We start from the raw sequence: 24,456 nt of genomic DNA on the forward strand, positions 1-24,456 counted from the left end.
TATTTCTTTCCAATTTTTTAAGGATTTCTTTAATTTCCTTCATCAATTTTTGATACTTTTCAGCGTATAGGTCTTCCATTTATTTTGTTACGTTTATACTTAACTATTTTATGTTTTCTGATAAAAATGTGAATAATGCTTTTTGTAAAATATCAATTTCCAATTCTTACTGCTAAGAGATAGTAATGTTTGATTTTTGACTTGCCCTTAGACTTTTCACTTTGCTAAATCACTTATTTTTTGACACCTAGCAATTATTAGTGTTTTATTAACATTTAAATTGCAGTCCAATCCTTGCCATACCTGATCTATTTTAGCACACACACACATTTTTTTGCTATGACATTGATTCCTGTATTCCATAATTTACCTGTTTTCTGTAATGTTTGTCTTTCCTACCCCATGACATTAGGAAGCTAAGATTCATAAGAGCAGAGATTTTGCCTCTTTTAATTACTGACCTATTTCTTTGTGGCTAATGAGCACTGAACATAAAGTAGTCAATCTACAGCATTTGATTGCATGGATCAGCAGATACTCAGAAAATGTCCAAAAAGCAACTGGGCCACCTTGAGAGAGAAAAGCTTTTGTGCCACCTATGATGTCCCCTGAAAGGGACAAGGGGAGGCGATCAGAGACTTTAGCTCAGTTGGACAAGGTGGCCCGGAAGCTCTCTTCCAGACTCAGGAAAACAAATTTGAGACATGTCTGATCTCAAGGATGGTAGTAAACACACCCCGTGCCAGGCTGGACCTGGAAAGGCGACAGGAGGAGGCAGGGAATTGACATCCTGGTCTGTTTGGGAGAAGCAAACCCCCATTCTGAGGGAGGGGGAGGCTGGAAGCCTGCACTCAGGAACTCCTTGGTCACAGGTGCCTCTCGCTGCCATGGAGGCAAGAGCCTGGCTCTTAGAGACCCAGCGGGCCTATCCTCACTGAAGGCAGGGCCAGCCCCTTTGCCTCTCCACCAGGCTTGTCAAGGGGGCTGGCTGCGGGTGGGTTTTGTCAACTCTCTGTCCCCAGAGCCTAGCACAGTGCCTGGAAATGAAGGGCTCCTTTCTGTTTGTTGACAGATTAACTGTTTTACCAGGAGGACAGAAAAAAAAATTCATAGGTGGAATGATTACAGGCAACAGCTTGTTGAAAACAGCTGTATTCGGAGAGGTCTGTTTTTGCAAAAACATCCTCAGTGTTCCCTTCAGGATGAAACCTCTCCCTCTCCACATCGCACTATCAATCATCTCGATTGCAGATGTTGCCTAATTCTTTGTTTCTCCCACAGTATTTGACTTATTGAATGATACGGCTGCTAATCCACAAGGAAGTTACATCTAAAACTTGTGGTTCAAAATTAGCTGTCTTTCATAATGTACGTGTGTGGGTGCATGCTCGCGCGGCGCGTGTGTGTATGTGTGTGTGTGTGTTTAATGATGCTGCAAGAGGTAACTTTTCTCGAAAGTTATCTGTAATGGGGCGGGGGGATGTTACCTGGTGTTAAGAGGTTAAGTCAATGAATTATGGTGTCTTGATACTCTAAAATATTTTCAGTACTATAATGAGATGAAATTTTACTTACTGATAAGAAAGAATGTTTGTAAGGTGAGATTTAGTGAAATGAAAGCAAGGCACTATGGACAGTGTGGCCACACTTTTGTTTTTTAAAAATCTTATATATATGGGGCCTCCCCGGTGGCATAAGCAGTTAAGTCTCAGCACTATGATGCTATCGGAGCCTTTGCAGCATGAGTTCGATCCCCAGGCCGGCCAGGGAGCTGACCCACATGGCGCAGCAGACCTCTCCTGTCTCACCAGCTGCTCCCCTCAGCAGTGCATTCAGTATATCTGCCTGTTCTGCTCCCCACTCTGTTTCTGGTGAATCCTCTCACCACCCCTCAGCACCTCTGGCCTGCACCCCAGTTCTTGTGTACATAAATAAATCTTTAAAAAAAATCTTCCATATATTGGGCCTCCCCTGGTGGCGCAGTGGTTGAGTGCTGGGCTGCGAAGCTGCCCACAGACTCTGCAGCGCCTGCTCGATTCCCGGCCAACAGTGAGCGTCCCACATGGCTCACAGACCTCTCCTGCCGCGCCCACTACTCCCCTCAGCAGTGTACTTCGTCACTCTGCCTGTTCTGCTCCCCGCTCTGGCTCTGGTGAATTTTCTCACCCTCCCATGCTTCTAACTGCACCCAGTGCTTGTACAAATAAATAAATAAATCTTTAAAAAACAATCTTCCATATATTTAAACATGTTAATAGACATATAAATTCTAGAACAACATGGGACAAAAATGTTGACAATAGTCATCTCTGGGATTTCGGATCATATTTACATTTCTTTCTTTTTGTTTTCATTTGTGATAATGAATTTTCTTTTTATATTCAGGAAAAAGAATGATGTTATTGTCATTTTGTGGAAAACTAAAAGTACTGAAAGCACATTTCCCTCTAAGAACACAGCTCTGAAATGATGGAATCAGGGAAATGAACATGAACTACACCTGATAGACCTACAGGGTCCCTCCCCATCACACACACACACACACACACACACACACACACACACACACACACACACACACACACACAGTACTGTCCGCCCATCTGCCAGTCCTTACCTGCAGAAACTCTCCGGTCCCACGCTCTCTCAAACAACAGCTGCTGGCCCTGGCTGACCCCGCTCCGTCTCCAGCTCCTACAGGTCATGCCCAGGCTCTGAAGTTCTCACCATCAGGCTGGCAGTTCTTCCTTATTCTCAGCCCAGATCCTTCCTGCTGCATTTAATCCAGAGCCTTTTGTTTTATCCCTAGAGTTTTTAAAAAATGAAGAAAAACTGGTCTCCTTGCTCTGAGGGAGAGCTGTTCATCTTCTAGGACACGGTGACTAGGCCCGTCTCTCTGCTGCTGTTAAGCCCATGCAGCCACTTTAAGCAAAGATGTGAGGGAGCTGAAATGGGCTTGGGGATCTTCCTCACTACCCTCTGCTCCACAGGGACCCCACCTGGAGGCCCTGATCCACTTACCACTTTGGACTAGGATTTTATATTTTTTTAAATTTTATTTTTTATGAACTGGGGTGTAGGCCAGAGGTGCGGGAGGTGAAAGGATTCACCAGAGACAGAGTGGGGAGCAGAACAGGCAGATTTACTGAAACACACTGCTGAGGGGAGCAGTGGGCAAGTCAGGAGAGATATTCTGCACCACATGGGTCAGCTCCCTTGCCAGGAATCGAACTCATGCTGCAGAGGCTGCGGATAGCTTCATAGTGCTGTGCTTAACCCCTTATGCCACCAGGGAGGCCTCCTGCCCATTTTTTAATTGGGGTGTTTGGTTCCACTGGTTGCTGTCAAGTTGTGTGAATGAGATTTGCCAGTATCTTCTCCCATTCAGTAGTTTGCCTTTTTGTTTCGATGATGGTTTCTTCTGTTATGGAGAATTTTTTTAGTGTGCTGTAGTCCTGTTGGTTTAGTTTGGCTTTTATTTCCCCTGCTGTTGGAGTCAGGCCCCAAAGACATCACGGAGGCATTGAGAAGGCCCGTGTCCAGGAACCAGAGGTCTTGATGGATTCGGAGTGTGCATCCTTGGGTGGGTACATGGTTGTGAAAATCTTCTCTTGCCCTTTTCCCTCTTAATGGCATCTTTTGATGAGCACGGGTTTTTTTGAATAAAGTTTTATTTGCTGATTTAAAACATGTAAGTTCTGCCTACAAGACCATTAGCCTTGGCTGTGAAGATCCCTCCCACGTCTTCTCCCAGGAGGCTTATTCAGGTCTGTGACCCATCCTGAAGGTGCTGCATGGTGTGAGGAAGGGGTCAGAACTCACTTTCTCCCTTAAGAAAACACTTGGAAAAGAAGCTCTGCCTGCCTGGAACCACGTGGGCACCTGCATCAGAGACATATCCCAGGCTCCCCCCAGCTGGAGTAACCGTGTCAATGACCAGGTCCTCTTCCTCTAAAACAAATCCATTTGCCACTGTGGTCAAGCATCAGGCATCAAGCCAGCTTTCCTTTCCCACTTCACTTACCTTTCCCAGTGTGTCTCGCCTTTTACTCAGCCCCACTCCGATCAGGCCCCCCCATTACACATGCACAAGGCACTGGAACCTAAACAAAGGAGCATTAGGGTGCAGGCTCTGAGGGCGGCCCCCCACAAACAAAGCCAGAGAGCACTGGCCATACGGGGTGAAGAGGCAGCATTTCCTTCCATGCGAGGGGCTGTTCCTGGTGGCAGGGCTGTGCACGGTTAGTTAGCTTACAATTAGAATACGGGCCTCCCTGGTGGTGCAAGGGGTTAAACACAGCACTGTGAAGCTATCCGGAGCCTCTGTGGCACAAGTTCAATCCCTGGCTGGCCAGGGAGCTACCCACATGGTGCAGCAAACCTCTCCTGTCTCCCAGCTGCTCCCCTCAGCAGTGGATTTCAGTAGATCTGACTGTTACTCTCCACACTCTGTCTCTGGTGAATCCTCTCACCCTCCACACCTCTGACCTGTGCCCCAGTTCATGTATGCAGAATAAGTAAATCTTTTAAAGAAAAAAAAGGAATTAGAAACAGAAACCAAGTGTTGTCACAAAGCCACATACTTACATGTTTATGTGAACTGAAAAATGCGTTCAGATTTTCTTTGGCCAGAGAGTAAGCCTAGTTGAGCCGATGGGCCTTCAGTGAGTTTGGGCTTTGTCCATTAGCTTAGTTGGCAGACATTTTCCATAAATTAAATAAACCAAATGTGCAACTCGGGGGTTCTAGAGAAAAGACAGGCGACATGCAGGAAATTGTAGGTTGCAGCTGATAAAATGATCATTAAAAAAAATTAGATGTCAGCTTAAAAATCAGAGAGTACACAGTTTCCTGCAATTCTTTTATTTGATCCATAGCATGTGAATTTGAAGACCATTGATCTGGTGGGTGGTTGCCAACACCGGCTGCAACCGGAATCACTCGGCCGTGTCAAGGAAGATGGTGCGGGCACCACTCCAGGCCATTTAAGTCAAGGAGCTGGGAGGGAGGACTCGTAAAAGCTGATTCAAAGTACAGCCAGCTGAGAACCACTTGTTCCCTCCTCCACCCTTGCCTGTTCCTCCACACACATACACCCTCAGCCCCGCGCCACCCCAAAACCCAAGCCTCTCCCCCCACCATGTCTACTCCAAGACTATACCTTCCTCCAGACCACCCTTAATACATGACGTGTCCCACATCAGCCTTGGCCACATTTTTAATAATGTATCCATAACAAAGGTGGAGGTCTACACCCCAAAATAGATGCACATTAAAAAATGAACCAGACCCATATATCTCTGTTAATATGTCCTGTGCATTATTAAATGCCCACAAAATAGAAAAGACAAAAACACAAGACTAAAAATCAGTGTAAACACACATTCTAGCATTTTCTCCCATAGCCTGTGGATGACTGTGGGCCTGTGCACCTGCTGATCTCGCGCCCTGGCACTCCCTCCCCCACTCTGCCTCATCACACACTTCCCCTCATCCTGCAAGGATGGCTTCCATCCCTCCTCTGAGGCTCGCACAGGCAGAGGTCACCTGCTCCACGGAGGCGGGACAGCACAGGCCTGTCCTCACACCGACCACACTGCGTTGAGTGAAGAGGAGAGGTTGGACCCCGTGAGCCAGGGGCACTGGCTACCATGGTGACTCGCCGACTCCCTCATGGAGTCTCCCTGCCAAGGACCCTGGCACTGCCAAGGCGCCCATGGGGCTGGCACATAACGGGGCCAAGACTGCATGGAGCTCTTCTGGGACCGACAGCCTGTGGCCTCTGCCCCCAGTCTTGGGGAGACAGAGCTTCCAGGCAGATACTGGGGACTCCCAATTACAACCTCACCAAGGCTTTCCCCAAAATTTTTGTTTACAAATTTTGAAACCTCCAGAAAAGTGGCAAGAATAGTATGAGAAATGTGCTACGTCCTTCACCCGATGTCACCACCATTGCTTGTTCCTCTGCATGTTCACACACACACAGATGCACACACACAGATGCACACACACAGATGCACACACAGATGCACACACACCCCACACAGATGCACACACACATAGACGCACACACATACCCACACACAGATGCGCACACGCACACACCCCACACAGACACACACACACAGGCATACCCCCAACACCCTCCCAAGGGCCAGTGAAGCACCGCGGGTGCCTGCCATGTGGCTCCCGCCCCTTGCCTCCCTGCTTGGTGTCTGGCACACCTGCCTATTTTTTTTTTAGAATCCAGGCAAGTTTTATAGACCAGCCTTGACTCGGGTTGGCCTGCTGCTTCCACAGGATTAAACCCACGGCCGTGTTCCAGGCAGGAATAGCACAGAGGGTGCCCATCACCAGGGAGCACAGATGCCCACTTGCCCACTGTGGGGGTCTTAGTTTTGCTTAGGCAGGTTGTCACAGAGGAGACAAGACTGCGTTTCCCCCCAACCTCACCCCACAGGCCACCCACTGAGACCCCCCTGGGATATGCGAATGGGGGGGTGGCTTGGAGGGACAGCAGCACAGGGGGCCCCTAACCCGGCCCCAGCCCTGCAGTTTGGGCTGCTGGTGGGGTGAAGTCCAAGAAGCCAGGGAACTGACAGAGACCCACCAGGAGGGCTGGGAAAAGGGCAGGGCCATAGCTCCTACCGGCCCAGCGCTGCTCCCTCAAAACACCTGCCTGGAGCCAGGACCCGACTGTCTAATCATCTTTGCTCCTAAATCATGGCTCCCCTCTGGCCTGCCTCTGGGCTGGGGACAGAACCATCCTGCCTGGCCACCAGTCCTGCCACACCTTAAGGCTCCCACATGTTAAGAGGAAGTGGCCAGCTCCTTGGTAAACCCCCTATGCTCGAAAGACCTGAGCAGCTGGTTTCTTGCACCCTGGTCTAAAGGGACAAGCCCAGAATCCAGCCTGTGGGTGGGCATTGGAAGTCCTGGGTGGGGGAGGTGGACTGGAATCATCTAGTGGGGGCTTGGGGGTGGATAAGACAAGAAAAGTATGTGAGCAGAGGGGATGAGGCCCACCTCTTTTCCTCTCTGCAAATCCAGATCAGGCCCCCTCTTCCAGGAAGCCGATCCTGCTGGCTCCAGTGCCCTCAACTGCATAGGAAAGACCTTGATTCTGCTTTAACCACCAGAGCAAGAACCTTATGCCTCTTCTTTTATAGTGAGGCGGGGTGTGTGTGGTATCTTTGGGCAGTCATTTGGGCCTAATGCTGAGCTGTGTGTACAGTAAGGGCTCCGTAAATGCTTTGATTAGCTGAACATATTGAAAGTGTTCATTCATTCAAAAAATAATTAACAAGCTTCTCCCTGGTGGGTCACTCTCCCCTGGATGCCTTTGCCCTCGGGGGCTGACACTGGGAGGAGACCAGACACATAGCCCACATGCGTGAGGGCAGCACTAGGAAGAGCCTGTGGATGGATGCAGGGGACTCTGGGGACAGCAGAAGCTGCAGCGAGCACCCATCCTCCCGCTTCCTGGCAGTCCTGCCCCCCCCCAGTCCCCCACCCTCTGAGGACAGGCCTGGGTGAGAGACAGTCTTGGGAGGATCTGAGAGCAGTGGACATTTCTCCCCAGGAGAGGCAGAAATAAAACTGCTGACCACTGAGGGAAAGGCTGAGGTCTCCCTCCACCACTGAAACTGAGAACAGGGCCTCCCTGGTGGTGCAAGGGGTTAAGCACTGCACTGTGAAGCAATCCACAGCCTCTGCAGCATGAGTTCGATCCCGGCCAGCCAGGGAGCTACCCACATGGTGCAGCAGACCTCTCCTGTCTCACCCGCTGCTCTCTCAGCAGTGTGTTTCATCAGTCTGCCTGTTCTGTTCCCCGCTCTGTCTCTGGTGAATCCTCTCACCCCCCCCCCAATCTCTGGCCTGTACCCCAGCTCCTGTATGCATAAACAAATAAATATTTTAAAAAAATAAAATAAAATAAAACTGAGAACGTCCTTGGACGGTTCAGAGAAGTGCAAAAGCGTCAAAATGCTATGGGGGGTTGTGCCCCCAAATCAGGGGTGAGCTGGGCCTGGCCCACCTGGGGAGGTCCTCCCTCCCCCCCCTCCCTTCCCCCTCCCTACCTGATGGTGAAGATGGGGATGGTGATCTGGGTGCCGGCAACGGTGGTGGTGATGCGGTGGGATGGTGATGGTGGTGGTGGGGATGCCTTTGATGACGGTTTATGACCAATAACCCCTTCGTTTGCATCTGGGGGGAGGCACGGGAAACTTTTTCTCTTTTTGTTCATGGGAACAACAGGGAGAGGCAGGGCAACCCGTCTGGAGAGGGCGCCTGGCCCGCGCCCACCGCGCTCCCAGGGCCCGCCATGTCCGCCCTGACGGCCCCGGGGAGCTGAGGGACCCCGGGTGGACGCCGGCGGGCGCGGGTCCCGGGAGAGCTAGGCGGGGCGCCGGGGCCGGGTCAGCCGTCTCGCCCCGCCGCGCGCCCCGCCCCTGGCCGGGCTTATTTATAAGGCGCGCGGCCCCGCCAGCCCCGCAGCCCCGCCAGCCCCGCAGCCCCGCCACCCGCGCCCGCATGGCCTGGAACACCGACCTGCGCTGGCGGCTGCCGCTCGCCTGCCTGCTGCTGCAGGTGGCCCTGGTGGTGCTCTTCGGCGTGTTCGTGCGCTACGACCCGGACGCCGACGCCCACTGGGTCGCGGAGAAGCGCTCCCGGAACGTCTCCAGCGACCTGGACAACGAGTTCTACTACCGCTACCCGAGTAAGTCCCGCCCGCGAGGAGCCCCCCAGGTCCTCCCCTGGCGGCCCCCGCACCGCCGCCCCTTCGCAGCCGCTGCCCGGAGGAGGTGGGGGCTGCGACGATCCGCCCCGGCGCGGGGCTTCCCTCCAGGGTCTCGGCCAGAGGCAGGGCCAGCTGTGCGGCCACAACTCCTCGCCCGCGAAAGAGCAATGGAGCGATGGGGAAACCCGCCACTGAGCCGCTCTTCAGACAACCTCCCGGGGCGGAGCCCTAGGCAACGCGCTCAAAAGCCCCGTGGTGGGGGTGGGGGGTGCCTCTGGGGGCTGGGGGACAGGCTCTCTTGTCCAGCTGTGTCCCCACTCTCCAAGTAAGAGGATAGGTCCCAAGTCAAGGGCGGAAGGGTTGGCCTGCGGGTCTGCGCGCCTGCTGGGGGCCAGGGCAGAAGGCTGCACCAGCCTCTCGTGGTGTGCAGTCGGGGGAGGCGCACCTCCGGGTTCTCTGGTGAAGAGTATGGCCTCGGAGTGGCCAAACGTCCCGTCTATCTTGGTTTTACCACTAACCGGCAGGGCAGCCTTTGGCTGGAACTTGCTGAACCTCAATTTCCTCATCCCTCAAGTGGGGGTTATTAGATTAGGACCTACCCTTCAGGGCTGGGGAGGCTGCCAGGTGACAGTGCTGGGCAGAAGCCTCACTGCACACGGGAGACAAAAGAACAAAAGAGGCAAAAGAGACAAAAGAACACTAAGCTCAGAGGCCCCTACTGGGAAATGGAAGGAAGGGCCCAAGGTCAGCTGGGTCAGCCCCGCCTCCAGACTCCCCACACAGCAGCCCCAGGCCCAGGTGCTCCTGGCTCCCCTCCGGCTACCAGCCAACCACAACCTTTCTTCCTCTTGGTGCCCCCATGGGCACAGACAGTTGGTTTTAGAAAAGACCCATAAGCTCATCTCCAAAAGTCATTTCCACCTTCCAGGGCTACTTACCCTCAGTCATAGGATTCTTTACCTCCAGGGGTAAAAAAAAAAACAAAAAACACAACAGTTTAATTTTATCCAAGTAAATAACTGCACTCATTCAGAATAGCAGCCTGCACAAAAAGGACAAGAGTCACTGGTTCATTGAGAGCCAGTTAATTGCGTGACTGCAAAAAGTCCAAGCAATCACGGGCTATATTAACAGAAATATGGTGCTTAGAAGAAAGGAGGTGACAGAAGAGGGCTTGCTCTAAGCCGGGGAGACCACAGCCTCTGCCAGCTCTAGGTGGAGATCTGTGACTGCCTCCTGGGAAGGAGTGGGCCAGTGAAGAGGGGAGAAGCAGGGCCACTGCAGGCCACCCCGAAAGAGCAGACTAGGAGGTGGGTGAATATCTGTGTGGCCCAGCAGTAGGGTTTGGGAAAGGGATAGGAACGATGTTGCTAATGGGGATGAGACTGCCCAGCTAATCAAGGAGGACCCTGAGTTTGTCTCCCAAGCACCCTGGGAACTGCTGTGTATCTGAGCAGGAAGTGACAGAGAGAAGAGGAATGCAGGGCAGGGACAGCAGCTCGAGCCCAGGGAGGAAGGCACCAGGATGATTTCCATTTTTCAGATGAGGAAACTAAGGCAGTGTCTTGGGGAAGCACCTCGTGAAGGTCACCGAGCTAGGCAGCCAGAGGGCCAGGGCAGAGTGGGGGTCTGAGCCCACACCTGGACCCCTCTCCGCCCCCTCCCCCATCTCACTCTTCCCAAGCCCCCTCCCAGACCCTTGGCCAGGGGCTAGAAGACTCATGGGCTGGGGCCCAGGTGGGGCTTCTGGGCCTGGCCTTGAAGTAACACATAGTGTATGGGGTGGGCCTCGAGGTAACCCCCAGGGTACGGGGTGAGTGTAGGGTCCTGTGGTACCTTCCAGTTCTTGGCTCCAGGCCATCCGCACCTGTCAGGCCTCATTCCTGCCTGAGGGATTAGTGGAGCCCGCTGGGCATCTCGGTTTCCAGAGGATCCAGCACCAGCTGGCTGAGGCTGGGGCTCAGAAGGGCCTGAGGACAGCTCTGGGCAAGCAGCAGGCACAGAGCCAGCTGGGGACCCGCCCTGGCTGTGCCCTCAAGGCCTGTGCCACGGCCCCCTGCCAGGCTGCAGAACAGGCAGCTTCCTGGGAGGTGCTCAGGGGCGGGAGTGCTGGGGACAGCTTGGCCCCAGGAAGAGCCATTGGAGCCAGGACTCCAGAAGCTGCCCAGCAAGGTGGGGTGAGGAACAGGACATACTTCCAGATGACCCAGGGCAGAGGATGCCAGAGCTTCAAACACGGGACTGTTTCAAGAGCCGGCGGCCGCAGCCCCAGCGCTGGGGACCTGAACCTGGGACTCCGCTCCAGCTAGCGCAGGGCGGGCTTTCGCCCAGCAGAGGGCAGTGTCGCCCGGCGGTCGGCTTCAAAATGAACGCCCTGGCTCCATCCCTCGGGGGGCTCCGCCTCCAGCTCACCTGTGAGGGGAGGGTCCTCGGATGCGCGGGGTCGCTGGGAAGGTGGGAGCTGGCAGGTGCTGGCGGGCGCATCCCCGGGCGGGAGCTGAGCAGACGCACCTGCTGGTGTGGGGCGCGCGAGCAATTCTCCCGGAACCCTGGGGTGAACTGTTCCGGCGCCCAAAGCTGTGCTCCGCTCAGTTGCGACGTCCCTTTTGCTCTGCCAGGCTTGGCATGGAGGAGTTTCCCTTTTATGGTGCAGGAAATGGAAGTTAGAGATTTACCCAGCCCCCCTGCTCCTCCCTCACCCCCACCGTAACACTCCGACCCCTCCCCCCACTTGTCTCCCCAGGAGATGCTGCAGTGTGGGAGGTGGGCCCTTGGAGCCTTGGGGGTCTGGGGGACTGGCCGGTGGGCGCCAAAGAAGACAGATTAGTGTGGGCTGTCCCACAGAGAATGCAGGGGCGATGCCCAGGCCCCGGCAGGGCACTGCGCGGCGCTGACGTGGCGAACCAAGGGCACTGCCGTGGCCCATCAGCGTGGGAAACTGTGTCCCCACATTTCAGAGATGTAGCTGACTGTAAAGGCTGGACTGGGCACAGTGCAGGTTTTCTGATCCCATGCAGACCGGGTAAAGGAGGAGTCAGAGTCCTCAGTAGTTTTGCAGGTCCTTTATTGGGGTTCACCAGGCATATAGCAGGCAGGGGTGCTGGCTGGGGGGCTGGGAGGCTGGCAGGCCTCCCAGCCCCCAGCAAGTCTTCACTCTATCTGGGCTCTCTAGCGTTCGTTCTGCTGCTTCTCGGCTTCTCTTTCGGCTTCTGTTTCAGCTTCTGCTTCGGCTTCTACTTCTTCTTCTGCTTCTGCTGCTGCTGCTGCTGCTGCTGCTGCTGGCGTCCCCGTGACGCCGCCCTTAAAAGCACAGTCTCAGCCCAGGTGAATCCCATCTCCCTAGGCCCACACCCTGCTCCAGGTGCCGCCATCAGGCATGCATTCAGGACAAGGATCCATCATCTATCCTGATGGCGGAAGGGCAGAAAAGCCTGACATTTTCTTTACCCTACACCGACTCAGCCAGCAGAGTTGGGGACCCAGTCTGGGGGGCAGGAGACAGCGAGTGGGGAGAGTGCAAGGGGAGAGCTCCGCCGCGTGCTGCTGCCCTCTGTTGGCGGCGCTCAGGCCGGGCCGCAGGTGGAGGCCCTGCTGGGCTGCTCCAGCCACCTGCGCTGGCCGGGTGTCTCCCCAACTTCTGCTGACCCTCCTCAAGCCGCCAACCCGGGGCAAAGCTCCTGGTCAGCGGTGGCAGAGAAGTGGAGAACTGGTAGCTCAAGAAACAGAGAAACTGCTCAGAGCCAGGCCTGCATTATCTCCTTAAATGTGCACCACAAATCCTGGGATGAGCACTCCCCCGGGGCGGTTAAACCCCCCATTTTACAGGTGTAAATCCTTCACTCAGAGGGGTCAGCTAGGCCCTTGCTGAAGATGCTCCGACATTCAGACCACTCCTTTCAAAAGCATTTTCAGGAGCAAGTTCGGGCCCCCCGAACTACATGGAACATAAATGAGCAAATTGGCACAGTTGGGGAGACAAGGGGGAGGGGCAAAAGAATGGACAGGGGTGGGGGAGAAAGAGACACCCACCCAGAGAGCGTCAAAGAGAGCCAGGGCCCCCACAGAGAAGGACAGCAGTTCCCCTTCTGTGATGCTGCCTTTCCCAGGGGTTCCTTCACCTCCCCGGGCCTGGAGCCCTCTGGCTGGAGGCTCACTTCAAGGCAGCCCAGGCCTCCTCCTGGCCCCTTGTCCCACCTGCCCACTCTCAGCCCATGTCAGGCCTGCTAAGTCTCAGCCGCTCCCCCTGCCCAGCGGCTGCGCCCCTCCGGCAGCCCCATCTGCCCCCACCAGGCCCCCTGCAGCACCAGCATCTCCGTCCACCAGCACTCGCCCTGCACTTATAACCAGCCCTGCCCCCGCCTGCTTCTGGAACTGTCTGAATGTCACCTCCCTCTCTTTCACACCTCTGCTCCTGTCACTTAGTCCCCAGAATAACTACCGAGCCAGGGGTGGCGCTTCCCGAGCGTGAGCTCAGTCTCCCCGCGACACTTGGAAACGTGACAAACCATGAAACTAGATAATCTATGAAATCAGCTGTGTGCCCTGTGAACCCGGGTTGAGCCACTGTCTGCAGGAACTTGCACAGGTCTCCTCCCCACAGAGCTGAGATCAGTGCAGCCAGCGGAGGCATCAGCATGTCCAGCCCCCACCAAGCCTTCAGATGGATGCTAGCCAGGGGGTGCCTGGACCCCTGACAGCAGGGGAAACCAGTGAGGGCAAAATCAGGGCAGCAGGAACAGAAACACTGCTACCCCCACCATGGTCAGGCTGTTGTGGGCACCAAGCCCTGCCCACCTTGTGGGCACCAAGCCCTGTCCACCCTGCAGGCAGGAGGGTTGGACTTGGGAGGGAGAGGCTGAGGCCTCACCTGACCATGAAATCCCACTGGGATGCCCTCGCTGCTGCTTGGCCACTGAGACAAGGATCATTATTCATTCACTCCCTCGCTCTCTGAGTGCCCTGGACACCGTGGCAGGTGCTGGGGCATAGAGGAGTGAGCACGTGGCCTTGCCTGTGTGGAGCTGTGTGCTCTGGGGGCCAGACACCCAAACGTAACTGCAGTCTGTGGCAAGAGCTAGGAACGGAAGAAAATGGGGGCGCCGGCGGGAGGGCCCGACATTACCTGGCTGGTCAGGAGGGCCTCTGGGAAGAGGTGACAGTTTGCTGAGATCTGCAGATCTGTCCCGTTCTCCGGGACAGCAGCCTGTGTGGAGGAGAAGCAGGGGCAAAGGCCCTGGAAGGGTACTGCGGGCCTCGGGGGGCCAGTACAGTGGGAGCCCAGGAGGGGGCAGGACCGGAAAGCAGGGGCGAGGAGGTAGGCAGGTAGGGCCAGGTCTGGCAAGCCCCGAACTTGCCTGGTTTATTTCTCGACCTACTTATTATCAGTTAAAAGTTTAACATCTCATAAAAGTATTACTGACTTTTGGGCTCAGATCCAGCTATTTGTTCTCTCCCCCCCAGCCTCTGCACAAGACACAAACACCTACACACACCATCTGAGGGTGAGTCACATGCCCAGTGGCCTGGTAGCCTTGACGACCCCAATATGTTTCCTCAGAGCGGAGACACAATCTCCCATAACCGCGGCAACCCACTCCGTGACTCTCCCACGCACACCTTAGTGAACTGTTCCTCTCTGAATCTGCCAGCTGACCTCATGGCAACCTTTAGAGCTCTCCCCCCTCCCCCCGCCAATCCGGGGTCCAGTCTAGGGATCAAATTCAGCCCACGTGTCTCTTTAGCCTCTTTAACCTGGGGCCTGCGCACAGCCTTTGTCTTTCATGACGCTGGTGTTTCTCAGAAAACAGCCTCACCCCTTCCTGCTAGCAGTCGTTGGGCGGCCGCTTGGCTCCTTCTGTGTAGACGGGAGCCGGGCGTTCTGGCCAGGCCCGGCCGGTCAGAGGTCCTTTGCAGGGGCCTCACCACGGTGGAGGCTCACAACGTCCATCTGTCCCTCACTGTCTTAATTTGGATGACCCAGTCAAGATCTGGCCTGATTTCTCTACCGTATGACGAGGTGTCCCCCCCACCGACCCCATGAAACTCATAAGTAGTCTGTGGGGAGTCTCTTCAACAGTGCACATGTCTTGTCCGGCACCACAATTTCTCCCTGGATTTAGCACACGCCAGTGGAGCCTTGGCTGTGGAACTGTTACAGGGCAGGGAGAGGGGCACTCCGGGACCCCCAAACCTGCCCTCTATAAATAGGTTCTGCCATCCACCGCATCAAGACAAAACATATAAGACCTTTAATGGAAGAAACTTTAATACGATTAGTGAGCAATACAGGAAAGGCAAAGAATCTAGTTTCCAAATCAAGCACCCAAAGTTACCCGTCCCCTCGGGGGTAAAAGTCCACCCAACGGGACTGGCCCAGAGCAAGGCCTGAAAGCTGCTACAGACTAAATCACCTCCAGTGGGGACCCACAGAAAAGGGTCAGAAATAGTCAGACAAGTCTGGGAGGAAAAGAGCAAAATCAAGACACAAACTGCCATTGTCACCTCCCCACGCGTCTCACCCACATCTGTGTCACCCAGTCCCCGACCAAAAGGCAAGTGCAGTTTCTTCACATGTCTCTCGGCTCCAGGTTCCCCCTCCAGGTCTCCTGGCTCCATCCCGCTTCCTTCCTTCCTCAGCCTCCTCTGCAGCTCCTTCTCCTCCCTGCTCAGCTCTACCCTCCTTTGGGTCAGGACAGGGAGCCTGGAACCTCCTCTTTTCCTGGGGACCCCCCCGTTACAGAGCCGAGGATCTTCCAGCCTCAGCTCTCAAGCCTCGTCCATGGCCAAGCCTGGCGTTCTGTTTCAGCAAGTTCCCACCCTGCGTCTGGTTTATTTATCCGTCTGCTTATGATCAGTATAAACTCGCATATTCCTATTTTTAATAGTCTAATTCGTTGGAGCCCATAATCACTGTGGTGGTCAAAGTGTTCTGATTTGGCCTGTGGGAGCCCCTCCCTGTGACCTTTGACACCTGCACTTCCTTTTAGAAGCTGACACTTGAGCCCCACTCTCTGCTCCACCGGGTCCTTCAACCTGCCATTTCAGAGAACCTGGAGCCACGCAGTTTTGGCACTGGGAGGACCCCTGAGACACCCCCCACCCACCCCAGTGCATCATTGAACTGGTGGCTCTGACAGGGGCCAGGCTTAGGGCAGAACTCAAAATTTGACTACATAACAATAATCATAATAAAGTAACTCCAAATGATGCCCTTGCCCCTGGCGAGCTTCTGTTATGGGAGGGACACTGCATTTCCACTCTGCTGCACTTGGGAGTAAGCGCTGCAGAGCAAGGCGAAGTATCCCTACTGTGTTAAGTGACCTTCCAGAACCATCTACCAGCAGATGGAGCAACCGGAGTGGGAATCTGTCTCAGGGACACTGGAAAGTGTCCCTGCTGGGAGTGGGTGGAGGTGGCTGTGTCCCTCCGCCTCTGGCCAGGTGAGACCCCACCATCTAGGGTCTAGGCCTAGACCCTGGGTGTAATCCACAGCCTGGTGATTTCAAAAGCCCACAGCCACTCCCGGGTAAGGTGGAGAAGGGGAGCTACCAAGGGGCCGGGCTTGGGGGGAGGGCACACGGTGGTCTAAAGTGGACACTCACCTCAGGTCCCCCAGCCCTGCCCCTGAAGAGGCACTTATGACAAGATGGGGGTAGTGGCTGTTCTCCGGCTGGACAGTCTTAATCCATCATGGTGGGATCCAGACGGGGCTGGGCTTGGGAGGCTGCTGCGCTGGCCGGGCCATGGAAGACAGAGCGCCGCCCCTCTGGCCCAGACCCAGGGCTCCTGCAATCCAGGGCTGCGCTGTCCCCGCAGGCTTCCAGGATGTGCACGTGATGATCTTCGTGGGCTTCGGCTTCCTCATGACCTTCCTGCAACGCTACGGCTACGGCGCGGTGGGCTTCAACTTCCTGCTGGCAGCCTTCGGCATCCAGTGGGCGCTGCTCATGCAGGGCTGGTTCCACTCCTATCGACAGGGCTACATTTTCGTGAGCGTGGAGAAGTGAGCGAGGCTGGGCAGGGAGGGCGAGGGGCCGGGCTCTTGGGTGAGGGCAGAGGGAGGCCCTGAGGAGGGCAAAAGTCATGGGGGGAGCGGGCAGCCTAACCCACACTCAGAAGGTCACTGGTGGTGGAACCCTTGAAGGGGGGAGTCCAGTCATGTGCAAGTGCTTCCCCCTGCCTTGCTTGTCCCCCAGGAACAGGCCTGGGAAGGGGGAGCCCTGAGGCTTAGGGCTGAGCCCCACCCTGCCTCGACCCCCACATACCGGCAGCCTATCCCCCATCTCTTCCCTTTCCATGGTGACAGCCTTTTGGTGGGATGAATGCTACAGCCCCTTCCTGTCAGCTACCTCAGGGCCTCCCTCTGCCTCTCCCCCCGCCCCCCCAAGACCCCGCCAGGCCCTAACATCACTGCCCAGAGCCCACTGGCCCAGCACCCAGCAGGCCGAGCGGATCCCTGGGCTGCTCTAGGCCGCGCAGGAAGCTGGGAGGAGTCTTTGAGACATTTCTTCCAGTTTTTGTCAAGTTTTGGTTGTTGGCCATTCTAAACTTTAAATCCAGTTTAGACAGTCTCAGGACTGTAGACATGGCAACTAGGCTAGAGAAAAGCACTTTTTTGATGTGAGAAAGTTGTCATGATTAGCATGACCAGGAAAGACAGTGACCCAACCGGAAATGGGTGAGCCAGGCTTTCTGGCCTGAGGCCCTGGACACACCCGTGCCCTGCAGAGCCAAGCACACAAGAAAGTCCCGCCCCAAAGCCACAGACCCGGGGGTGACAGCAGCTGGGACGTGTTTAATGGGCCACTGGGGCAAAACAGCTCTGACCACATGAACAGTGAAAGCTCAGGACTTGAGACACCTGCCCAGGGAGTCGCTGCAATTTTGAGTGAATAAGTGTTTGATGAACCTGGTCCCCTGAAAACATGGGTTTTGGCAAATAGACTTTTGGAAACTTGATTTTCAGCAACTGGGGCTGAAGTGGATTCTCAGCTCAGGGCAGAGATGAGCGTGTCCTTCCTGACCTGACCCAGTGTGCCCTCCTCCTGACTTCTGTCCTGCCCCTGCTGAAGAGTGTACCAGGTCCCACCTGTCCCTCTAGTTTATGCCCCTCTGCAGGCCCTGCCTGAGCCCCTGGGGCCTCCCAAGCCGTGGCCTCCAGCCACAGTTGGAGGAATCAGGGAGGGCTTCCTGAAAGAGGAGGAAGAGGAAGGAGGCTCCGGAGGGCAGGAGTTAAGATGGAAGACAGGGCAGGGCCCCAGATATGGGGCATGTTCAACAGCAGGAGCCAGCCTGCCTGCGAGGGGAGGGACTGGGGGGGGCCGCAGGAGGGGGTGGCATCTGACCTGTGCCCCTGCTGTGCCCGACAGCCACGTGTGGCTGTTTTCCTGATGTAGCTCTAAGAGGTGGACACAGCTGAGACACGTGGAGACCCTCTGCTGACCAACCCCAGTCTGGGGGCGCTGCTCTCGGTGGCTGCAGCCCCTCCCCGATCCTCTTCCCACAGCCTCATCAATGCTGACTTCTGTGTGGGCTCCGTCTGTGTGGCCTTTGGGGCGGTCCTGGGCAAAGTCAGCCCTGTGCAGCTGCTCCTCATGACCCTCTTCCAAGTGACCCTGTTCGCAGTGAACGAGTTCATTCTCCTCAGCCTGCTGGCGGTGAGCAGGGCTGGGGTGGGTGGGGAGGCCTCCCTGCTGGGCCAGCCCCATCCAGCATGAGCCCAGGGGCTGAGGCAGTCTCAACAATACTTGTCAAGTGAGTGGGGTTTGGAGTCATGCTCACATGAGGCGTTGCTCTGGGCGCCAATGCAGGGGAGTGGAGTGCATCTAGAGCTCCAGCTTCGCGAGGGAGCTGGAGGGGGACAGTGATGAGCTTCCCTCCCACTGACTGGACTCTGGGCTCCCCCCACGCTCACGGAACCAGAGGCAGCTGGACCTGAGTGCATGCACGTGTGCGTGTGCGTGTGTGTGCCTGTGTGCATGTGTGCACGTGTGTGTTGGGGGGAAGGGAGTCCCCTGAGGAGGATGGGGGTGGGGCTGTCAGAGCTGACCTGGCCCCTGCCTGCGCACCAGGTGAAGGATGCAGGGGGCTCCATGACCATCCACACGTTCGGTGCCTACTTCGGGCTCACGGTGACGTGGATCCTCCAGCGGCCCAACCTCCACCAGAGCAGACAGAGGCAGGGTGCCGTGTACCACTCGGACCTCTTTGCCATGATCGGTGAGCGCTGCTGAGGTGACCGAGGGCGCCCCGAAGGTGACCGTGCGCATCAGAGTGGGCGAGGGCTGCTACAAGGCCTCCGCTGTCATGATCCCCACGCGGTCTAGGGGGCAGCCGCCAGCTCCTCCCCTGGGGAGAGGAGAGAGAGGTTGTCTGTGGGCATTTCTGGGGTCCCAGCTGCTTGTCCCTTCTCCCTGCGGGGATGGAAACAGTTGGTCACCCATCTGTGTTCCCCTCGGATGCCCAGGGCATGGCGGTCACCGGCATGGCCTCCCCATCAGGGCCGAGGGCCTGGTCCCTTCATGCCAGAGGACACGTACGTCCTCTGGTCTCTTAAAGCCCAGCCCTGTCTCCCCAGAGCTCCTGGGTGCAGTGGAAGGGCCGGCCATCTCCCTGCCTCTGGCATTTCCCCGGCTCAGGGGCCAGGCTGGATACCTTGGGCAGAGTGGGAGGCTGGGTGGTCAGGCAGGCAAGGCAGGAGCAGAGTGGCGAGCCTGTAGGTCCTCTGCCGCCTCAGAACCGTGGATGGGGTGTCTGGCCCAGCCTCTTTGGGCCCCTCTAACTCTCTCCTGTGGGGCCCCCATCCCTATTCCTGTCTGGCCCAGGCACCCTCTTCCTGTGGATGTACTGGCCCAGCTTCAACTCAGCCGTGTCTAACCACGGGGATGCCCAACACCGAGCTGCCATCAACACCTACTGCTCCCTGGCTGCCTGCGTGCTGACCACAGTGGCGCTGTCCAGCGCTCTGCACAAGAAGGGCAAGCTGGACATGGTGAGCCATGGGGCGGGCAGGTGACTGTGATGCCCCGTGCCCGCTGGGCCCTGGTCACCATACCCCACTGGCCCCTCTGCTGGGCGGCATCTCACAGAAGGAGAAACGGGCTCTGGAGAAATGACCTCCTGAGGCCATGGCAGGGCAGGGCGGGCCCCGGGGCCCTCTGGGCGGCTCGGTCAGGGCCGTGCTCTGGTGGCCTGGCTCCTCCTCTCGCGAGCCTGCAGCCCGGGGCTCTGACAGCTGCCCTGGGGCTCCCGGCCAGACCTGCCCACAGGCTGCAGGAGCACCTCCCCCTGCCAGGGTCCATCCTCAGACCTTCGGCCTCTCCAAAGCACCTGCCCTGCCCACCCTGCACACTTCTGGGGGGATCCTTGTCCCTCCACCAGGATGGGGGTGGGGCTCTGGCATTGCCCATGTCCTTGACATCAGGCCATTGTGATCATGCCCGTCCTGTCACCAGTGGAAGGGCCAAGTCCACGGTGTTGTGGCTTCTCTATAGGAAGAGTCGGACTCTTGTTCCTGGCCTCTGTGCCGAGACTCTGCCAGGAGCCCCTGATGCACTGGACCGTCACCGCACGCAGGTGGGGGGGGGGGGTTGGACAGGGGAGGAGAGAATCAGATGCCTGTGGGAGCCCAAGACCCACCCACAGGGAGGGGCAGGAATAGGGTCAAGGTCAGGGGCTCTGGCTCCGCACGGGCCTGGGTCAGACGCCTCTTGCTTGCTGTGCGGGCACACACAGGTCATTTAACCCCCCTGCACCCCAATTTCCTCAATGTCAAAAGAAAACTGTACTCACCTCCTGGGCTTGTGAAGGCAGAGTGAACTTCTCTGTGCGCCAGCCACATGGTGCCTGGTGCAGGTGGGTGCCCCAGGAGAGCCAGCAGGTGCGTGTGTGTGTGCCCACATGTGTGCGCAGGGCCCACAGGTGCCTGACATGGGTGCACATGCCTGTGGCTTGCACATGTCAAGGGGACTTGGACAAGCACCCATGCATCCCGTCTAGACCCCCGTGCCCCAGGCACACCCAGGCTGCCTGTGGGCACCGTGTCCAGAGAGCAGGGGCGGCTGCCCCAAGCCCCGGCCCCTGGCTGTTGGGGCCACCCTCCGAGCCCTCCCTGGCCCCCAGGCTGGGTGGCGCACAGCAGGTCCGCCCAACCTGCCAGAGGAGAGACGTGACCCGGCCCGTCCACCTGGCCAGGTGCACATCCAGAACGCCACGCTGGCGGGCGGGGTGGCCGTGGGCACCGCTGCCGAGATGATGCTCATGCCCTACGGTGCCCTCATCGTTGGCTTTATCTGCGGCATCATCTCCACACTGGGCTTCGTGTACCTGACGGTAAGGGGCTGCGGCGAGTGCCTAGGGGCTGGCAAAGCTGGGGGCTCTCTCTGATGGGGGGGCCGGTGGGGGGCCGGGTGTGGCTGTGTGGGCAGCCTGCAGCACTGGGCCCCGTCTCTGTCCCCAGCCATTCCTGGAGTCGCGGCTGCGGATCCAGGACACCTGTGGCATCCACAACCTGCACGGCATGCCCGGCATCGTGGGCGCCATCGTGGGGGCCGTGACGGCTGCCTGTGCCAGCAGCGCGGTGTACGGAGAGGAGGGGTAGGTGTGGCGAGGCTGGAGCCTCCTCCATCGCTGCTCCTCCTCTCCGCTGCCCTCTCCACCCCCGGCCCCATCTGGACCACTGTTTCTCTCCCCACTTGGTCCATCCCCCTCTTTGCAGATGGGGAGGTGGGGCGCAGGTTTGGGCGTCTTTGCTGCACACTCACGTTTGGGGGTGGCCTCTACCGGTCTGGCCTTCATCTGCCCTTTACCTCCACCCAGGCTGGCCCATGCCTTTGACTTCGACAGTGCCAAGGCGAACTGGAACGCGAGCCTGCAAGGCAAATTCCAGGCTGCCGGCCTCTTTGTGTCACTGGCCATGGCCCTGGTGGGCGGCATCCTTGTGGGTGAGCGGGTTGGACCCTGGAAGTGGGGCCTCTGCAGGGCACCGTGGGTGGGGGCTCCTCACGCATGTCCACGTGTCAGCCCAGAGCGCCCAGGAAGCCTTGGTCTCTGCCCTTGGCTGTGGGACTGGGGCATTGTCCCAGTTGAGGGAGGGCAGGGGAGGGAGTCAGCGGTCTTCTCAGGACCTCCAACTTCTTCAGGGCTCATTTTGAAGCTGCCAGTGTGGGGACAAGCGGCAGATGAGAACTGCTTTGAGGATGCCATCTATTGGGAGGTGAGTTCTGGGCACTTGTCCCTGGCACAGGGCACCCGCATCACCTCTCCCCAGACACAGACCTGCAGGGCAGACACTGAGAAATAGCCTGGGCCTGCATCCTGCTCCTTTATCCACACACCCCTGGGCCAAGTTATTAGCCTCTCAAGTGCACGTACAACTCTTCTGGGCACTGCGCATTCCACTCGAGTGCCTGCCATTGCTCCTGACCGCCAGGGGCGCGAGCACCCTGCGCCCAGCACCCTGGACAGTGGCTGGCTTGACCTAGTCCCGCTCTCCGGGTGGCCCCGCTCCGCCACGGCGACGTGTGTAGTGACCACGAGGTGGCGCCCGCCGCACACCACTGGCTGCTCCTGCCCTGTGGAGCTTCTGGCCCCCCCGCCCCCCCTTGCACCTGCGGGCTCTGGGAGCTGCTTCCTCTCTTTGCAGATGCCTGAGAGCACTGCCTTCCACCCTGAGGACCCCACCCTCAAGCCCTCAGAACCTTAAGCTCCCGCAGCAGGTGAGAGCAGGTGAGCCTGGGCTTGATTTCTCAGTGGGGTGGGGGCGCCAGACACTGTCCTGCTCTGGGAATCAGATGCCGCCAGCTGAAGGGAAATAAAAATAAAATGCATCGAGAAGTGAGGGAACTTCCACTCTCCTGCCTGGAGCAGTGCGCGTTGGACCTGGCGGGAGAGGCCCCTCGCTTTCCCCATGGGACAGGCACAGGACTTTGGGAAGGGACCTGGCGCCCTGGCTTTGCTGCTGGCTGGGAAACCCCCTCATTTATAGACAAGGGGGTGACAGCTTCGGCACTATTTAAATCAGCCTTCCTTCACCCTTCCCTCTTGCCATCAACTAACTTTCCCTGGCCCGCTTTGTGGAATGCACCACACCCTTCCTCCTGCCCTTTGCACTCAGCCCTGCAGAGAGCCTGTGAATCAGGAGCAATTGTGGGGAAATCAGGACCCACAGGGGTCGGGGCTCTTGGAGGCCACGGCTGGCACATGGAGGGGCTGGGGCTGACCGGGTCACTCTTGTTGCTCTCACTGTCACCATTTGCCCTCCCAGGAGGCCAGGCTGTGAAAAGAGCCAGGTCTGGAGTAAAAGGTAGAGTGATGTGGCAGATGAGGGTGTGGGAGTTTAAGGAAAGAGAAAGCGGCCTGTGGCTAGAAGCATCCAGTGCCACCCAGAGAAGGTGGTGAGGCCTGCCAGTGCCATGGCTTTTGCTCTCCCCCCTGCAGGTTCCGCAGACTGTCCCAGTGGACACAGGTGCTCAGCATGCTGGGAAAACAGCACCCCCTGCTGGCCCAGGCGCCACGGCACCCCAGCCTCCTTCCCTTCTGTCCCCCTCCTCTGGAGACAACTGGGTGTCCCCTCCAGGTGCTGCTGCTGTGCCTTGGTGGCCACACGGTGAGGACAGCAGACAGGAGGGGGCTGGGGCTGGCGGTGGCCCTGAGACCTCCTAGGAGACCTGCCTGCCCCTCAGCTGGCACCTCCCATGCTCCCTGGGACCCCAGATCTGTCTACACCATGTACACAGCAGCCTCCGTGAATAAACCTTCTTGGTGTTCTTTGTAGAATAGGTGTGCAGGCCCGGTAGGGCCAACTGGAGGGAGAGAAGGGCCCGAGAGACCTGACCTCCTGCCCCATTCTCTTTCCCACCCCAGCTGCCACCCACACTGCAAGGAAAGTCACCCCAGTCTGAAAAGGAAGAATTGGGAGTGTCCCAGCCTGGGGCTCCCTGGCAGGGCTGTTTTGGGGGTCAGGGATTTCCCCAAAACCCCTCCTTCCTTCATATCAACTCACCCATTGTACCGCCTATGCCTTCCCTGCAACTCTGCTCCATTTTCAGGGCAGACATTCAATACCCGGGTGGCATCCCAGAGTGGGTCACCTGAGCGGGGTTTTGCAGGCTGAATAGGAGTTTCCCAGAAGGCTAGTGAGGGCCAGCCTAGGCAGAGACCCAAGGAATGAGAAGCCACAAGGCAAAGCTTAGTATGGCTAAAAGAGGCAGGCCCACAGGAGCGCCTGCAGGAGGAGAGGCAGAGGGCAGGGCTTTGTGGAGCAGGCTCCAGGGAAGAAGGGGTGAGGGCAGGGGGGAGACACTCTCTCCTGCTTCCAAACCCGCCCTCCCGCCCCCTCACAATTCACACACACTCAGGCCTTCATTCCCCTTGCAGAGGAGCGGGGAGGAGGGGAGGCGGGGAGGGGGAGGGAGCTGAAATGCAACCTATTCACGTCCCCACCACGTAACACCCCTCATTTTCCATGCTGGGTAAAGACAAAAACCCTTTACAACCTGTTTCTGGAACTTGTCAGCAGCTGCCAAGAGGAGCATGTTAATTAAACGTCGGCAAAGATGGAAGCCGGAGGCCCCGGCTCTAATTGGACAGTTTGCTTCACCGGATTGAAAAACATTTTGACAAAGGAGGAGGTGCGCGGGGCTCGGCAGGGGTGCGGCGTGCCGGGGAGGGGAGCGGCAGCTTTGATTTCAGCTGATCTGAGCCCGGCCTCCCTC

At 57.2% G+C, this 24,456-nt stretch overlaps 1 protein-coding gene across 1 annotated transcript; it reads left to right on the forward strand.

Annotated features, from left to right (window-relative positions):
* The first annotated feature begins 8,535 nt into the window (after window positions 1-8,535).
* Window positions 8,536-23,355, forward strand: RHCG (Rh family C glycoprotein). The gene is made up of 11 exons (XM_037511436.1): window positions 8,536-8,722; window positions 16,559-16,745; window positions 18,249-18,399; window positions 18,814-18,961; window positions 19,567-19,733; window positions 20,936-21,073; window positions 21,201-21,337; window positions 21,560-21,684; window positions 21,883-21,956; window positions 22,386-22,468; window positions 23,180-23,355. Exons 1-10 carry the CDS (start codon window positions 8,536-8,538, stop codon window positions 22,443-22,445), a joined length of 1,374 nt encoding a protein of 457 aa, XP_037367333.1. The 3' UTR covers window positions 22,446-22,468; window positions 23,180-23,355.
* Window positions 23,356-24,456: the final 1,101 nt, after the last annotated feature.

The sequence above is a fragment of the Talpa occidentalis genome, unplaced genomic scaffold, assembly GCF_014898055.3.
Source record: "Talpa occidentalis isolate TD23 unplaced genomic scaffold, MPIMG_talOcc4v2.1 talOcc4.14, whole genome shotgun sequence".
In the NCBI taxonomy this organism is placed as follows: Eukaryota; Metazoa; Chordata; class Mammalia; order Eulipotyphla; family Talpidae; genus Talpa; species Talpa occidentalis.

Bases quoted from the DNA above. Each gene is read 5' to 3' on its own strand.
- RHCG (XM_037511436.1), top strand. From the start codon at position 8,536: ATGGCCTGGAACACCGACCTGCGCTGGCGGCTGCCGCTCGCCTGCCTG. The intron at 8,723-16,558 runs GTAAGTCCCGCC...CTGTCCCCGCAG, and splicing joins GTTCTACTACCGCTACCCGA to GCTTCCAGGATGTGCACGTG. The intron at 21,685-21,882 runs GTGAGCGGGTTG...CAACTTCTTCAG, and splicing joins GGTGGGCGGCATCCTTGTGG to GGCTCATTTTGAAGCTGCCA.